Here is a 15,357-nt window from a genome sequence, read left to right on the forward strand (position 1 = left end):
CAGCCCATAGGGGCAGCAGGTAGCCTAGTGGTTAGAGTGTTGGGCCAGTAACCGAAAGGTTGCTAAATCGAATCCACGAGCTGACAAATTAAAAATCTGTCGTTCTGCCCCTGAACAAGGCAGTTAACCCACTGTTCCTAGGCTGGCATTGTAAATAAGAATTTGTTCTTAACTGACTTGCCTAGTTAAATAAAGGTTAAATAAAAACATTTAAAATGCACTGCCAAAACATCTGCTATAAGGATGTCTGCCAATGCCGGTTAACACTTGATCTGATTGAATTGAGGCATAGAAAATAAAAATAAACACAACAACTTATGGCATTGTCATCATTATCACACCTACATCATCATAAAGGATATTGCTGTTGTAGGGCCGGGCAGAGCTGGCTGGAGGGCATGAAGACCCTGTGGGTCAGTAGGAAGTCACTCACGCAGGGATCTGTAGGCACACAGACAGAACAACACATAACACACTAACAAGGCCTAATGGCATTATGTGCCCCTCCCGCAGTCCCCGTGGTTCCTACCTGAAAAACACAGGAACAATTTGAGACATCTGATGTTGGCTTTTAGCGGAGATATAATATATAGCCAGGAATGTGACTGACCTGATTCTGCCTGTTTTTTTCTGTCGTTGTTGGCTGTTTCATGTGAATGACCCAAACAAACAGTTCCCATAAAACTATCTTTAAAGTTTGGCTGACGATTCAGAGGTGAAGCTACTGTATGTTCATCCTGGTCACCAGATTGTTCACTATAGTGTGTCTTAAAAGAGGTCCTCCTGTTCTTTGATCATAAAACAGTGGGAGTATGTCAGTGGTCTACTGACATAGAGGGGCCCAGCCACTATAGTAGAGAGATGTTTGGACTAAGGCAAGCCATATAGCATCCTACCTATAGCATAATACCTACAGTATCATACCTATAGCATCATACCTATAGCATCATACCTACAGTATCATACCTATAGCATCATACCTATAGCATCATACCTACAGTATCATACCTATAGCATCCTACCTATAGCATAATACCTACAGTATCATACCTATAGCATCATACCTATAGCATCATACCTACAGTATCATACCTATAGCATCATACCTATAGCATCATACCTACAGTATCATACCTATAGCATCATACCTATAGCATCATTGCCATTAGTATCCAACTTCACTGTCTCAAGCAGGTGTTCTAGGATCTTCTCTGGTGTTCCAGACATCACCGTATACCTGTGTGTTTGTGGGAGAGGGAGACAGAGAGAGAGAGAGAGAGAGAGAGCAAGAGAGATAGAAAGGGAAGACAGGAAGAGGAAGAGAGTATAGGTATGTGTGCAGGTGTGTAGTGAGCAACAAGCAGACACTTTACTAAAGAGGCAGTCAGTCAGCATCACCAGCATCACATTCCCAACGTTTGTTAAAACACTTGAGGTGAGATAAAGTGCAATCCATTCAACTGAACAGGGTTGAAATCCATGTATGTGTTGAATCAACAATAGGTGAGCAGGTAATTGTCACAGTTAACAACACTGTCCACAAAAATGGTACTGAAAAGTACAGCAAAGAAATGTGTTTACATGACGTTGGATTAATAACACCTTGGATGAGTGTGTTCATTAAGGTTGAATGATGAATCTAAAAGTACTTGTTTAACTGTTGTTATACAGTATGCTGTATGAGAGGTGTGCGTGCCTTACTTGCTGATGTTTCCTGTCCCTCCCTGATTGGTCGACTCAGCCTTCTCCAGCACCAGCACAGCTTTCCCATGTTCCTCCAGACGCACAGTGTTAGCCTCCACATCCTGAAACACAGTCATACAGACTGTATGTACTTACACACATACTGTATAAATGCGCGCAGGACAGTACTCATCAGTATGAATACCATATGTACACAACATCAGGTTGTGACCAAACCCACCTTGAGGATGCGTATGAAGTCCTGTTTGTCGACTCGTAGGAAGTGGCAGTTGTCCTCTCTCAGGATGATGGAGGCTGCTCTGGGAGCATCGTTCACCAGGGCCAGCTGCCCAAAGTCTTCTCCCTCATGTAACGTCGTCACCAGGCCCTGCATCACATACATGCACGTACACACACAAGGTATAACTATGTAACTGTAAGTACAGTGTGAATACAATTCAAATTTAGTCTCCAAAAATGTATCAAAAGTGTGTATACTAAAGAATTGTAAACAAATAAGAGACTTGGGGTAATGGCCTTACCTTTCCATGTGTGATGACATTGACTGAGCCCTTCCAGATGATGTACCAGGAAGTACCTTTGTCTCCCTGACTGAACACTGAGAAACACAGAGACACATAAATAGGGTTAATCACACCAGTCTCTCTCTCTCACACACCTGCATCTAAGTCAAACACCTTCACAGGTAATGATGTGCCAAAGGGCACTAAGTCCAGTGGTGGAAAAGGTACTCAATTGTCATACTTGAGTAAAAGTAATGAAACCTTAATAGGAAATTACTCAAGTGAAAGTCACCCAGTAAAATACTACTTCAGTAAAAGTCTAAACGTATTTGGTTTTAAATATATTTAAGTATCAAAAGTAAATGGACTCACTAAAATGTCCTTAAGTATCAAAAGTAAAAGTAAAAGTATTAATAATTTCAACGTCCTTATATTAAGCAAACCAGACGGCACAATTTTCTTGTTTTTTATTTTATTTACGGACAGCCAGGGTCACACTCCAACACTCCGACATCATTTACAAACAAAGCATGTGTATTTAGTGAGTCTGCCAGATCAGAGGCAGTAGAGATGACCAGGGATGTTCTCTTGATAAGTGTGTGAATTGGACCATTTTCAACTACTTTTGGGTATCAGGGAAAATGTATGGAGTAAAAATGACATTACTGTCTTTAGGAATGTAGTGAAGAAAAAGTAAAAGCTGCCAAAAATATAAACAGTAAAGTACAGTACAAATACCTCAAAAAACGACTTAAGTAGTACTCTAAAGTATTTTTACTTATGTACTTTACACCACTGACTAAGTCCAATAAAAACAAATGGCTGGGAGGCAAAATACTGGTCGTCTGTATCTTCTTGTCCATGTTCACAAAGGTACACATGGCATTTAGGTTGGCGTTTCAGTCAGCTCTGCCGATACTCAGCTTTCTCTGACAATATAATGGACTGATTGTCCAAGATAAAGATGTTGAAATATTCCAGTGGGTTTCAGTAGGTTTTACATCAGTGGAAGGAATAATTAGTTCTGCCTAAAGGACAGGTTAGTTGTATACTGCAGTGAGGGGGAGGATGGAAACAGAGACAGAGCATCTATAGCACTGTGGTAGTTATGTGGGCCCACCACAGTTCAAACAAACATCACAGACGACTATTACAGACTATCACACTCACATACTGTGCCTGCTTTGGCATGGGACTCAAACACCAACACTGCTGCCAACTCCTTACGCACCTACAGGAGGGAAAAGGAAAGGGAACAAGACAGGGTTGAACAGGGAGAGGTCAGAGGGAGGGGCAGTGTAAAGCTCTATGGGACATACAGTAGGGTCACTTCCTCCTCTCGGACCCAGATTAAACGGATTCCTGGATTTAAAACCACGTTCAATCACTTTTGATACTCTATTGAGGATTGCTTTTGTATCCCAGGAGTAGACTTAATCTGGATCCGGGAAACCGTCATCATGTGCAGGCTTTCTAGTCCACAGGAGGCACAATCCACTTTCTAAGAACTGGATCTATATTTAATTCACAAAGTGTCTAAGAGTAGGAGTAGTGACCTAGAATCAGATCCCCCCGTCCAAATAATCTTATTCATTATGATCTATGAGGCAAAACTGACGCTGTATCAGTACTCCTACCTTGAGACTTTGAATACGGCCCATGGTGTAGCAGTTTCTTATTACTACAGAACGTTCTGAACATCTTCTGACTAGACTCAGGCTGTATGCATCCTAAATAGAACCATATTCCCTATGGAGTTTACTACTTTTGGCCAGAGCCCTATGTGCCTTGTTCAAAAGTAGTGCACTACACAGGGAAGTGTGACATTTAGGACTCAGCCAGCCCAGGGACAGAACAGGATGCTGTCACTCACGGAGGTGGAGAGATGAGCAGCAGCCTTGACATGAAGCAGCTCCTCATAGATCACTTCCAGGTCCTCAGCACTTCGCTGGCTAGGGCTACAGATTGGAAGGGATATGGGCAGGTTACAATACTGTCACGGGCTATGATTTAGAATAGAATGGGTTATGATAGGATAGGATAGAATACAAGTTCATTGTCCCCTCGACTTCAAGGGTAAAACAAACTTGATTCAGACACACTATAATAAAATGTAACTCACCATTTACGTAAAATCATGGTCAGAAGAGCATCTGGACCCATCTGGAGTAATAACGACAAACCCTCCTGCAGCTCTTCGTCTGATTGGTCCTTCTCATGGGTTGTGTGTTTCAGGTAGAGATTCTCATTGGCCGTGTGATTCAGTGCATTCTTCTCATTAGTCAAGTGGCTCAGTCCAAACTCCGAATCCAGGAAGCGGTAAAATTGAGTGTCTTTGTCATGGAAGTTTAACTCTTGCTTCACTACATTGTGATGATAGGAGACATTGAGTTTTGTTACACTCACAGAGAGGAGTTGATTCTCACTGATCATATTTGATAATAGATTATGATAATTACTCTCACCCACTCTAATGACAGTGAGGACTTCACTAAACTATCACAAAACTTACAATGACCAAAACTGCTATGGCTTGATTAAGAATTTTGAACTTTGATGAAAGAAAGAATTGCAGTTATTCATTTACCATGAACAATGATTCCTTCATCCACCAGGACTTGCCACATTCCAACTGCCTGGCTCCTTGATTGGAGGTATTTGTTTAGCTTCATCAGCCAATCAACAAGATCTTTCCCCGAACAACATTGTCTGTAAGGAGAGAGTGAGACCTCTACAAGGGAACTATACAAAGCAATAGTTATTGCAGTCATTGATATAGGAGGCCCAATACATACCTGTAGCTCTTCAGGTGATGCTTTCTGTCTCTGATCAGGTCAGGGTTACGCTCTATCAAGGCACTGTACACAACCCTCGCTGCTTTCAGAATACGATCAGACAGAAACTTCAAGGGGTGAGAGTGAGAGAAAGAAAGAAATAGGGAGAGAGAGAGAGAGAGAAAGCTTAGAAAATCTTTTGTACAAATCAAAAGATAATTGTACGACGGGTCTCTTACTATGCTTATCATAGACACACAACCAACAATCCTTTATATGATGTGTTTAGATAGGAGATTCTAGGAATAAAGAAGAAATGGGAAATATCACAAAGGGTCTTGTTTATCAATAGAATGCGTGCCAACAGTGACCTACTGCAGGCAGGAGTTAGAGTGAAACGTGAAAAGTGTCAGAAAACATATCTTCTGAGAGGAGCATTATAGAAAGTAGACCATGTGTGATGTCACATACGTCACTAGTGTGAGTGGAGAGTTTTTCTTTGCGGGGGGCCCTAATTGTGTGTGTGGGAGGCAAGCACACCTAAATTCCCTCCGCATAAGAGTGAAGAGGTGGATGTCACTTGGCTATAGTGACAACTTTTCCTCTCTGACAGCTTTCACTTTTCTTCCACTTTCTCACTATCCCCCCCGGGTGTAGCAATCAGTGATGCAGACCAGAGCTTACTTAACTCACAACACATTGTGACTGCTGCTATGCTGTCGCTGTCATACTTTTTCCTGTTTATGCGCAACGTCTGTGACAACAACCAATATTACAAACTACTACATAACAATTGACAAAACCAATATTACAAACTACTACATAACAATTGACAAAACCAATATTACAAACTACTACATAACAATTGACAAAACCAATATTACAAACTATTACATAACAATTGACAAAATCAATTTTAAAAACTACTACATAACAATATTTACTGGATTTATTAATGAACTAGAACACCCTTTCTTATTTTCACTCCCTCCCACTCTGTATTTTCTTCCTAAACTAGTCTTGTGATTCCACTAGTGACTCACACAGTTGCTTGTTTGTTCTTGGGCTTCTTTCAGGGCACTGTTTGTCCAAGGTGGTGGTCTTGAGATTCAGATTGAACTCAACAAACACCATTTCCTATGGCTTTTCTCTCCACTTCAAATCAAATCAAATCAAAATGTATTTGTCACATACACATGGTTAGCAGATGTTAATGCGAGTGTAGCGAAATGCTTGTGCTTCTAGTTCCGACAATGCAGTAATAACCAACAAGTAATCTAACTAACAATTCCAAAACTACTGTCTTATACAAGCAAGTGTAAGGGGATAAAGAATATGTACATAAAGATATATGAATGAGTGATGGTACAGAGCGGCATAGGCAAGATGCAGTAGATGGTATCGAGTACAGTATAAACATATGAGATGAGTATGTAAACAAAGTGGCATAGTTAAAGTGGCTAGTGATACATGTATTACATAAAGATGCAGTAGATGATATAGAGTACAGTATATACGTATACATATGAGATGAATAATGTAGGGTATGTAAACATTATATTAGGTAGCATTGTTTAAAGTGGCTAGTGATATATTTTACATCATTTCCCATCAGTTCCCATTATTAAAGTGGCTGGAGTTGAGTCAGTGTGTTGGCAGCAGCCACTCAATGTTAGTGGTGGCTGTTTAACAGTCTGATGGCCATGAGATAGAAGCTGTTTTTCAGTCTCTCGGTCCCAGCTTTGATGCACCTGTACTGACCTCGCCTTCTGGATGATAGCGGGGTGAACAGGCAGTGGCTCGGGTGGTTGTTGTCCTTGATGATCTTTATGGCCTTCCTGTAACATCGGGTGGTGTAGGTGTCCTGGAGGGCAGGTAGTTTGCCCCCGGTGATGCGTTGTGCAGACCTCACTACCCTCTGGAGAGCCTTACGGTTGTGGGCGGAGCAGTTGCCATACCAGGCGGTGATACAGCCCGCCAAGATGCTCTCGATTGTGCATCTGTAGAAGTTTGTGAGTGCTTTTGGTGACAAGCCAAATTTCTTCAGCCTCCTGAGGTTGAAGAGGCGCTGCTGCGCCTTCTTCACAATGCTGTCTGTGTGGGTGGACCAATTCAGTTTGTCTGTGATGTGTATGCCGAGGAACTTAAAACTTGCTACCCTCTCCACTACTGTTCCATCGATGTGGATAGGGGGGTGTTCCCTCTGCTGTTTCCTGAAGTGTGAGGTTATTTTCCTGACACCACACTCCGAGGGCCCTCACCTCCTCCCTGTAGGCCGTCTCGTCGTTGTTGGTAATCAAGCCTACCACTGTTGTGTCGTCCGCAAACTTGATGATTGAGTTGGAGGCGTGCGTGGCCACGCAGTCGTGGGTGAACAGGGAGTACAGGAGAGGGCTCAGAACGCACCCTTGTGGGGCCCCAGTGTTGAGGATCAGCGGGGTGGAGATGTTGTTGCCTACCCTCACCACCTGGGGGCGGCCCGTCAGGAAGTCCAGTACCCAGTTGCACAGGGCGGGGTCGAGACCCAGGGTCTCGAGCTTGATGACGAGCTTGGAGGGTACTATGGTGTTAAATGCCGAGCTGTAGTCGATGAACAGCATTCTCACTCTTGTCCAGATGGGTTAGGGCAGTGTGCAGTATGGTTGAGATTGCATCGTCTGTGGACCTATTTGGGCGGTAAGCAAATTGGAGTGGGTCTAGGGTGTCAGGTAGGGTGGAGGTGATATGGTCCTTGACTCTCAAAGCACTTCATGATGACGGAAGTGAGTGCTACGGGGCGGTAGTCGTTTAGCTCAGTTACCATAGCTTTCTTGGGAACAGGAACAATGGTGGCCCTCTTGAAGCATGTGGGAACAGCAGACTGGGATAGGGATTGATTGAATATGTCCGTAAACACACCAGCCAGCTGGTCTGCGCATGCTCTGAGGGCGCGGCTGGGGATGCCGTCTGGGCCTGCAGCCTTGCGAGGGTTAACACGTTTAAATGTTTTACTCACCTCGGCTGCAGTGAAGGAGAGGCCACATGTTTTGGTTGCAGGCAGTGTCAGTGGCACTGACCCCTCCTGACCCCTCCTGTCTCAGCCTCCAGTATTTATGCTGCAGTAGTTTATGTGTCGGGGGGCTGGGGTCAGTTTGTTATATCTGGAGTACTTCTCCTGTCCTATTCGGTGTCCTGTGTGAATCTAAGTGTGCGTTCTCTAATTCTCTCCTTCTCTCTTTCTTTCTCTCTCTCGGAGGACCTGAGCCCTAGGACCATGCCCCAGGACTACCTGACATGATGACTCCTTGCTGTCCCCAGTCCACCTGGCCATGCTGCTGTTCCAGTTTCAACTGACCTGAGCCCTAGGACCATGCCCCAGGACTACCTGACATGATGACTCCTTGCTGTCCCCAGTCTACCTGGCCATGCTGCTGCTCCAGTTTCAACTTCCACCTGACTGTGCTGCTGCTCTAGTTTCAACTGTTCTGCCTTATTATTATTCGACCATGCTGGTCATTTATGAACATTGAACATCTTGACCATGTTCTGTTATAATCTCCACCCGGCACAGCCAGAAGAGGACTGGCCACCCCACATAGCCTGGTTCCTCTCTAGGTTTCTTCCTAGGTATTGGCCTTTCTAGGGAGTTTTTCCTAGCCACCGTGCTTCTACACCTGCATTGCTTGCTGTTTGGGGTTTTAGGCTGGGTTTCTGTACAGCACTTTGAGATATCAGCTGATGTACGAAGGGCTATATAAATAAATTTGATTTGATTTGATTTGATTTGTCCTCAAAGCGGGCAAAAAAGTTATTTAGTCTGCCTGGGAGCAAGACATCCTGGTCCGTGACGGGGCTGGTTTTCATTTTGTAATCCGTGATTGACTGTAGACCCTGCCACATACCTCTTGTGTCTGAGCCGTTGAATTGAGATTCTACTTTGTCTCTATACTGACGCTTAGCTTGTTTGATTGCCTTGCGGAGGGAATAGCTACACTGTTTGTATTCGGTCATATTTCCGGTCACCTTGCCCTGATTAAAAGCAGTGGTTCGCGCTTTCAGTTTCACGCGAATGCTGCCATCAATCCACGGTTTCTGGTTTGGGAATGTTTTAATCGTTGCTATGGGAACGACATCTTCAACGCACGTTCTAATGAACTCGCACACCGAATCAGCGTATTCGTCAATGTTGTTGTCTGACGCAATACGAAACATATCCCAGTCCACGTGATGGAAGCAGTCTTGGAGTGTGGAATCAGATTGGTCGGACCAGCGTTGAACAGACCTCAGCGTGGGAGCTTCTTGTTTTAGTTTCTGTCTGTAGGCAGGGATCAACAAAATGGAGTCGTGGTCAGCTTTTCCGAAAGGAGGGTGGGGCAGGGCCTTATATGCGTCGCGGAAGTTAGAATAGCAGTGATCCAAGGTTTTGCCAGCCTACAGTCTTGGCTTGGTGTTGTGGTGTTCCAGTCTCCCTGTGAGGACATTTTGCCTCTCTCTCCTCTCGCTAGCCTGCCCTGGCCAATGACTCTGGCTCCACGCCAGGATGAAATGATTGGCTCTTGACCCGTGACTGATCTGCCGACTCAGGCCTCTGCGATGACAACCTGACAGAACCTGGGATTCTCATACAGCCAGACTCAAGTATTAAACATTTCAAATAAAGTGTTTTCAGAACCATGGACAAAGGAATGGAAGTTCAGAGAGACACACCTGCTGTGTGAGAAGTTAACTGAGGGATCCTCAACCCTCCCCTCTCTTCCCCTTCATCCACCAGTTTTCTCATTGTCTGTTTTATTCAAAGACTGTAGGCATCATTCTGAACCTCTCATCCTCTCCTCTGGCATCTGCTGTTCCCCCCGTTCCCAGGCCTGCAGACTGGCTCTACTGGTTGTGCTAGCTGGAGGTCACTACTATTCCCATGTGCCCTGACTGTCCCTGTGGGACCACTAGCTACCACCATGTTCTTAGGCAGGTTACCTCTGAAGGTTACCTCTGACCTCTGACACTGAGATAATAATCTCCAAATGCATAAATCCCCTATCTGTCATGTTCTGACCTTTATTTCCTTTGTTTTGTCGTTATTTAGTATGATCAGGGTGTGAGTTGGGGTGGGCAGTCTATGTTTGTTTTTCTATGATTTTGGGATTTCTATGTTTCAGCCTAGTATGGTTCTCAATCAGAGGCAGGTGTCGTTAGTTGAGAATCGTACTTAGGTAGCCTGGGTTTCACTGTTTGTTTCCGTGTCTGTGTTTGTCGCCACACGGTACTGTTTCGGTTTGTTCACGTTTATTGTTTTTGTATTCATAGTGTTCAGTTTATGTTTTTAAATAAACAACCATGGACACTTACCATACTGCGCATTGGTCCTCCGATCCTTCTCGCTTCTCCTCCTCAGACGAAGAGGAGGAGGAAAACCCTTACACTATCATTATTGCAGCCAGGCTGGCACTTCTACTGTGGCTGTGTTCCGTTTGCTATCTTAAACACGTTATTAATAAAACAGACCAAAACATAACCTTTCCTACAGTACATCCTGTGTACAGAATGTCCCTTCCTAACCTTGATCATAGACAATAAAAAAAGAAAGGCAGTGTGTTAGTGATCCTGTATGTCTAGTTCTTCACTTGTTCTGACTGCATGTGTCAGGTTACAGAGTAAACACTTTTCACACAGGTGTGCCAGTGCCAGCGAATGACATACTGTATTTACTGTAGACGTGGCCCACTCTCTCACTGCTCTCTTTGACGTTTCAGCTCCGGAAGAGTTTGACTATGTGCTTTAGATAAACATGAATAAAGACATGTCTTATGGAGACCAAGTAAAGTCTGCCTTAGATGGCTATGTCTGTGTTTGAATGGTGTAGCATTGGGCTTTACCCTGAACATCTGGGCCTGTTCTAACGGTTTATGGGTTGGTTGACTCTGGCTGGTTGTCTCTGACAATAGCTAATGTGGTCTGCGGTAATGCCCCCCCCAAAAAAAACAATCACTGTTTGGTAACTTCATTCTTCAGGCTCAGTGAGAGTTACTGTTTTAATCAGTGAGAGTTACTGTTTAAAATACATTTTATAAGGCAATTCCTACAATTCTACACAGTTTCACATGACGTATTATGCATCTGTAAGCTGTTAGTGTCTGAACGACCGTTCCACAGGTGAATGTTCATGAATTGTTTATGATTCATTGAACAGCATGGGAAACGGTGTTTAAACGCTTTACAATGAAGATCTGTGAAGTTATTTGGATTTTTGCGAATGATCTTTGAAAGACAGGGTCCTGAAAAAGGGCTGTTCCTTTTTTTGCTGATTTTATTTACCATATCAAATGGAGACAGAAACATAAATCTTTTACTTTATCACAAGTAGATATAATTGCAAATTATTAAATCCTTCCAATAGAAATAAAAACGAATATTGCGTTACGAATTGAACTTTAATTAAATGAGTTGACTCTTCACATGGGATGATTTCGCTGAACAACAAAAGGGAATATTGAATGATCGGCAATGATCCATCGCTTCTCCCAAAAACGTTTTCAACATACATCTGTAAAATTATAGTCTAGAAACTAAAGCTTTGGTTGTCTTCTCCCTGGACCTCCTCAATGTCCACCTCTTGAGCATCAGACTCTGAAGCCTCATCTTCACTGTCACTTTCCAACCTTGTTGAGGATGGCTCAAGGTTCACTGTTATAAGCTAACTTTTTTGATGAATGTAAGCAAAATTAGCAGAATTACAGGGCTTAACGTCACATGGAAAAATTCTGGAAATTTACCGGAAAGTTTCCGACCCTTTGCAATCCTAGTTCTTATGCTGACATTGCTTCCAGGGGCAGTTTGGAACTGTGTTGCAACCTAGGACAGATGTTTTTTATGCGCTACACGCTTCAGTAGTTAGCAGTCCTGTTCTGTGAGCTTGTGTGGCCTACCAATTTGTGGCTGAGACGTTGTTTCTCCTAGAAGTTTCCACTTCGCAATAACAGCACTTACAGTTGACCAGGGCAGCTCTAGCAGGGCAGAAACTTGACAAACTGACTTGTTGGAAAGGTGGCATCCTATGACGGTACCACATTGAAAGTCACTGAGCTCTTCAGTAGGACCATTCTACTGCTAATGTTTGTCTATGTAGATGGCATGGCTGTGTGCTCGATTTTATACACATGCCAGCAATGGGTGGGGCTGAAATAGCCGAAACCACTCAATTGAAGGGGTGTCCATATTGTCCACATATTGTAGCTACCTCAATTAACTCGTACCCCTGCACATCGACTCAGTACTGGTACTCCTTGTATATAGCCCTGTTATTGTTATTCACTCTGTATTTATTCCTTGATTCACTATCTATATTTAAAAAAATATAAATCTTTAGGCTGTGGCTACAGATAAGGAGTTTTCACCCACGCTTCACCCACCCCCCCGGAAAACGCTCTCTTCTTTCTTAAAGCTAACGCTTAGATCACACCACCAGAATTACATTAATTTCCAATGAAACGCTGCGTTTGTTTGCAGCATTGCATTGCAGAGGCAGTTGCAGTACGTTCGGTGTGGTGCATATGTTGGATTTATCAAACTGTATGTGTGTAGACGGCTTGACAGAAATGGTAGCAGGGGAATGTTGAACTTTTGTTGCACACATGTCCAGATGATGCTGCATATCATTTTGCACCAGCACCACCACTACAACCGTGGGTGTGATCGAGAAGTAATAAGGATCCGGATCACGCTGTGCGCATGTGTTATTTTACGCACACATTCACACTCCCTTTACGCACCCTCTTCTGAACAGCTGAAATACACACCCTGCGGATATTTGAAAGAACATTTCAAAACATATATATTATAAAAGGCTACAACCTTCTCTCTTTGTTGTAACTTATATTCCAGTTGCACAAGTAGGACGTCGTCTCTATACTTTGGAGAAAAAACTATCAGCGGTTTGTGGGAGGATGTAGGCTGATCTTTATAGTTGCTGCCATATTGTAGTACCGAAAAATGAACACTACTTTACTGTCTGCCTGCTCAGTGTAGACAATGTTTGTAACGGTGATGCAAATCGCTAATTACACTGCGTGTCTGCTTTCCACCTCTGAGCTGCCGAACGTTCTAGGCAGCGAGCGTGTATCCAGACCGGTAAACATAGTCTGACAATGAGCGAGTTCGGTTTGCATTACCCGGTATCATAGTTATGCCGTATATGCATCGTTATTATGGCGAGAGTAAATAGGGGCATGTAACTCAGCAGTTTATAAGAACATGAAATCGCTAGACTGCCTGTTTGTGTCGTGCTTATGTTTGCAATACTGACAACAGCGTTTATACGAAAATGTCGATAATGTATTTCGTCGCATGTACTGTAGCCTACTCTCCTTCTGAAAAAAATAACAGTAAATCGCGCTTATGCTTACTGGGGCATGGAATGCAATAGTTCGAACAGTGTTGTGTACAACATGCAGTTCGTAGGAAATCGTGCTTATGCTTTGTAGCCTACTGAGGGAATGAAATAGTTCGAACAGTGTTGTGTACAACATGCAGTTCGTAGGAAATCGTGCTTATGCTTTGTAGCCTACTGAGGGAATGAAATAGTTCGAACAGTGTTGTATACAACACGAAGTTTGTAGTCCACACCAGAGACGAGACAAAGACGACCAACGTGAGGTGGGGACAGCTGAGAACTCAGCACAGTAGCTATGTAGGTAGCGGAGTGGGCCCTCACAATAAAAAAAAAAGAAGAAAATCCAGGGGGCCCACAAACAAATAAATGAGTCACTGAGTGTGGTGTGTGGGTATACTGAACTACTTCCTCTTGTCTGTGTTAAAGTTTCCTCTGTGGGTGAGTCTACAGTCTCCCTCTGTGCTGTGACCTTGGTGGGCTGTGTTGCCATGAGGTTATCTCTGGAACATGACTGTATCTGGAGGGAGACGTGTAGCATCACCAAGGTGGGCAGAGAGAGGAGCTGTAGACAAGACCAAGTCAGACTTTCTGAGGGGTTATAGTTTCCCACCAGCATACTTCCTGCCCCACTTCAGAAATACCTCGCTACAGCACTGGATTTTTATATATATATATATTTTTAAACTTCAAACAGAATGTGATAATTTAGGTCAAAAGCTCTTATGACCAGTACTTGCAAAAGCCATGACGGCTTTGATAAGAAGTTTTTTAACTGTGTGTCCTGTATGTGAATATACCTAGCACCAAACCCCAAACCACCAGACATCAATCCCCATCTTGATCATTATTAGATATTAGGTGCAGTGCTCTCCTGACATGGAATGTGTTTCTATAGACCCCACTGCTCAAGCAGTGATGAAAGATATTAGGAACAAAAAAGTTGGTATAGAATTGAGATGACTAAAATTGTTGTAGAATATCATGCAGGGCTGTGCACAGACCTTTCAGGAGGCAGGTGCTCAAAATGTACACATTTTTTACATCGGGAAAAGAGGGTAGGCTACCAGTTGATCACTGATTTTTATTGATGTAAATAGCTAGCTCGATAAAAAAGTATCTTCAATGATCTTAAACACACTAAATGTATTGGGTAAAGTGTTATGAAATGTAATGTCATGTAATATTTTAAATTGTATATAACCGCCTTAATGCTGCCGGACCCCAGGAAAATAAGATGCTGCCTTGTCAAATACAAATAATAACTTCATAATATATTCTAATTTTCATAATGTTCTAGCTCATGATATATGGCTAGCTTGCTGGCTAGTGGCTTGTGTGGATATTTTAGTATATGGTGGTTAGAGTCAATATTACCTGTGTTCAGTGTCAATCGGGAGCTACCTGAACTAAAGTGAGTGAGAGAGGAGCGTAACCCGGGGAGCTCTGAGGAACCAGAATGCATGAGAAGAAAATAAAAACCTCGTGGCATAGAGCAGTAGAGTAGAGGTGCTTACAGAAGTTGCACACATGGGGACCAGCTAAGATCGTTTTTTGCCTTTATTAAATGCATTTCATGCAATTCTATGTCATTTTTACATGCCTGGAGACTTTGACAGAATCTATTTTAAAACCCCACAGATCAAAATGACAGGCTACTTAGACACTGACAAATTGAGAATCTGACATCAATAAAAACTTCCTTGTCTTGAATCCACCAATAGCCTAGGCCGAGGTGTGTGGAGACACACATATTGTACAATATGAGGAGGGAATTATAGTCCTAAAAAAGCTTTCCAGTTTCACTGACTCACTCAATGATGTGCAGCTCACTCACAGGCGAGTGCCAAAAGCCTACTTCTCCTGTGTTTTACTTTGTAAAACAATGTTCGCTCAATATGCCTACCATAAAACTTCAATTAATAGCTAGGGTGTTTATTTGCTTAAATCACTGAACAGAACATGTGCTTATTAGAGACAGGCTTCTATTTGAGCCAGCAATCTATTTCCTTAA

General features: G+C 43.0%; 1 protein-coding gene across 3 annotated transcripts in view; it reads right to left on the reverse strand.

Annotated features, from left to right (window-relative positions):
- LOC109908218 (rap guanine nucleotide exchange factor 3) overlaps positions 1–15,357 on the reverse strand; it is a 50,054-nt gene that overhangs the window by 21,846 nt on the left and 12,851 nt on the right. For all 3 annotated transcript variants that reach the window (XR_004203702.1, XM_020506777.2, XM_020506778.2), the window contains 10 exons: positions 5,003–5,109; positions 4,795–4,916; positions 4,330–4,570; positions 4,081–4,165; positions 3,378–3,438; positions 2,226–2,302; positions 1,925–2,071; positions 1,702–1,805; positions 1,149–1,237; positions 363–441 (listed from right to left, as the gene is read on the reverse strand). Coding sequence is in view for 2 of the 3 variants with exons in the window: in XM_020506777.2 (XP_020362366.1) it covers positions 363–441; positions 1,149–1,237; positions 1,702–1,805; positions 1,925–2,071; positions 2,226–2,302; positions 3,378–3,438; positions 4,081–4,165; positions 4,330–4,570; positions 4,795–4,916; positions 5,003–5,109 (1,112 nt within the window). In the remaining variant the exon portion in view is untranslated. The remainder of the gene's footprint in view (positions 1–362; positions 442–1,148; positions 1,238–1,701; positions 1,806–1,924; positions 2,072–2,225; positions 2,303–3,377; positions 3,439–4,080; positions 4,166–4,329; positions 4,571–4,794; positions 4,917–5,002; positions 5,110–15,357) is intronic.

Source organism: Oncorhynchus kisutch, linkage group LG17 (genome assembly GCF_002021735.2).
Source record: "Oncorhynchus kisutch isolate 150728-3 linkage group LG17, Okis_V2, whole genome shotgun sequence".
NCBI classification, from domain to species: Eukaryota; Metazoa; Chordata; class Actinopteri; order Salmoniformes; family Salmonidae; genus Oncorhynchus; species Oncorhynchus kisutch.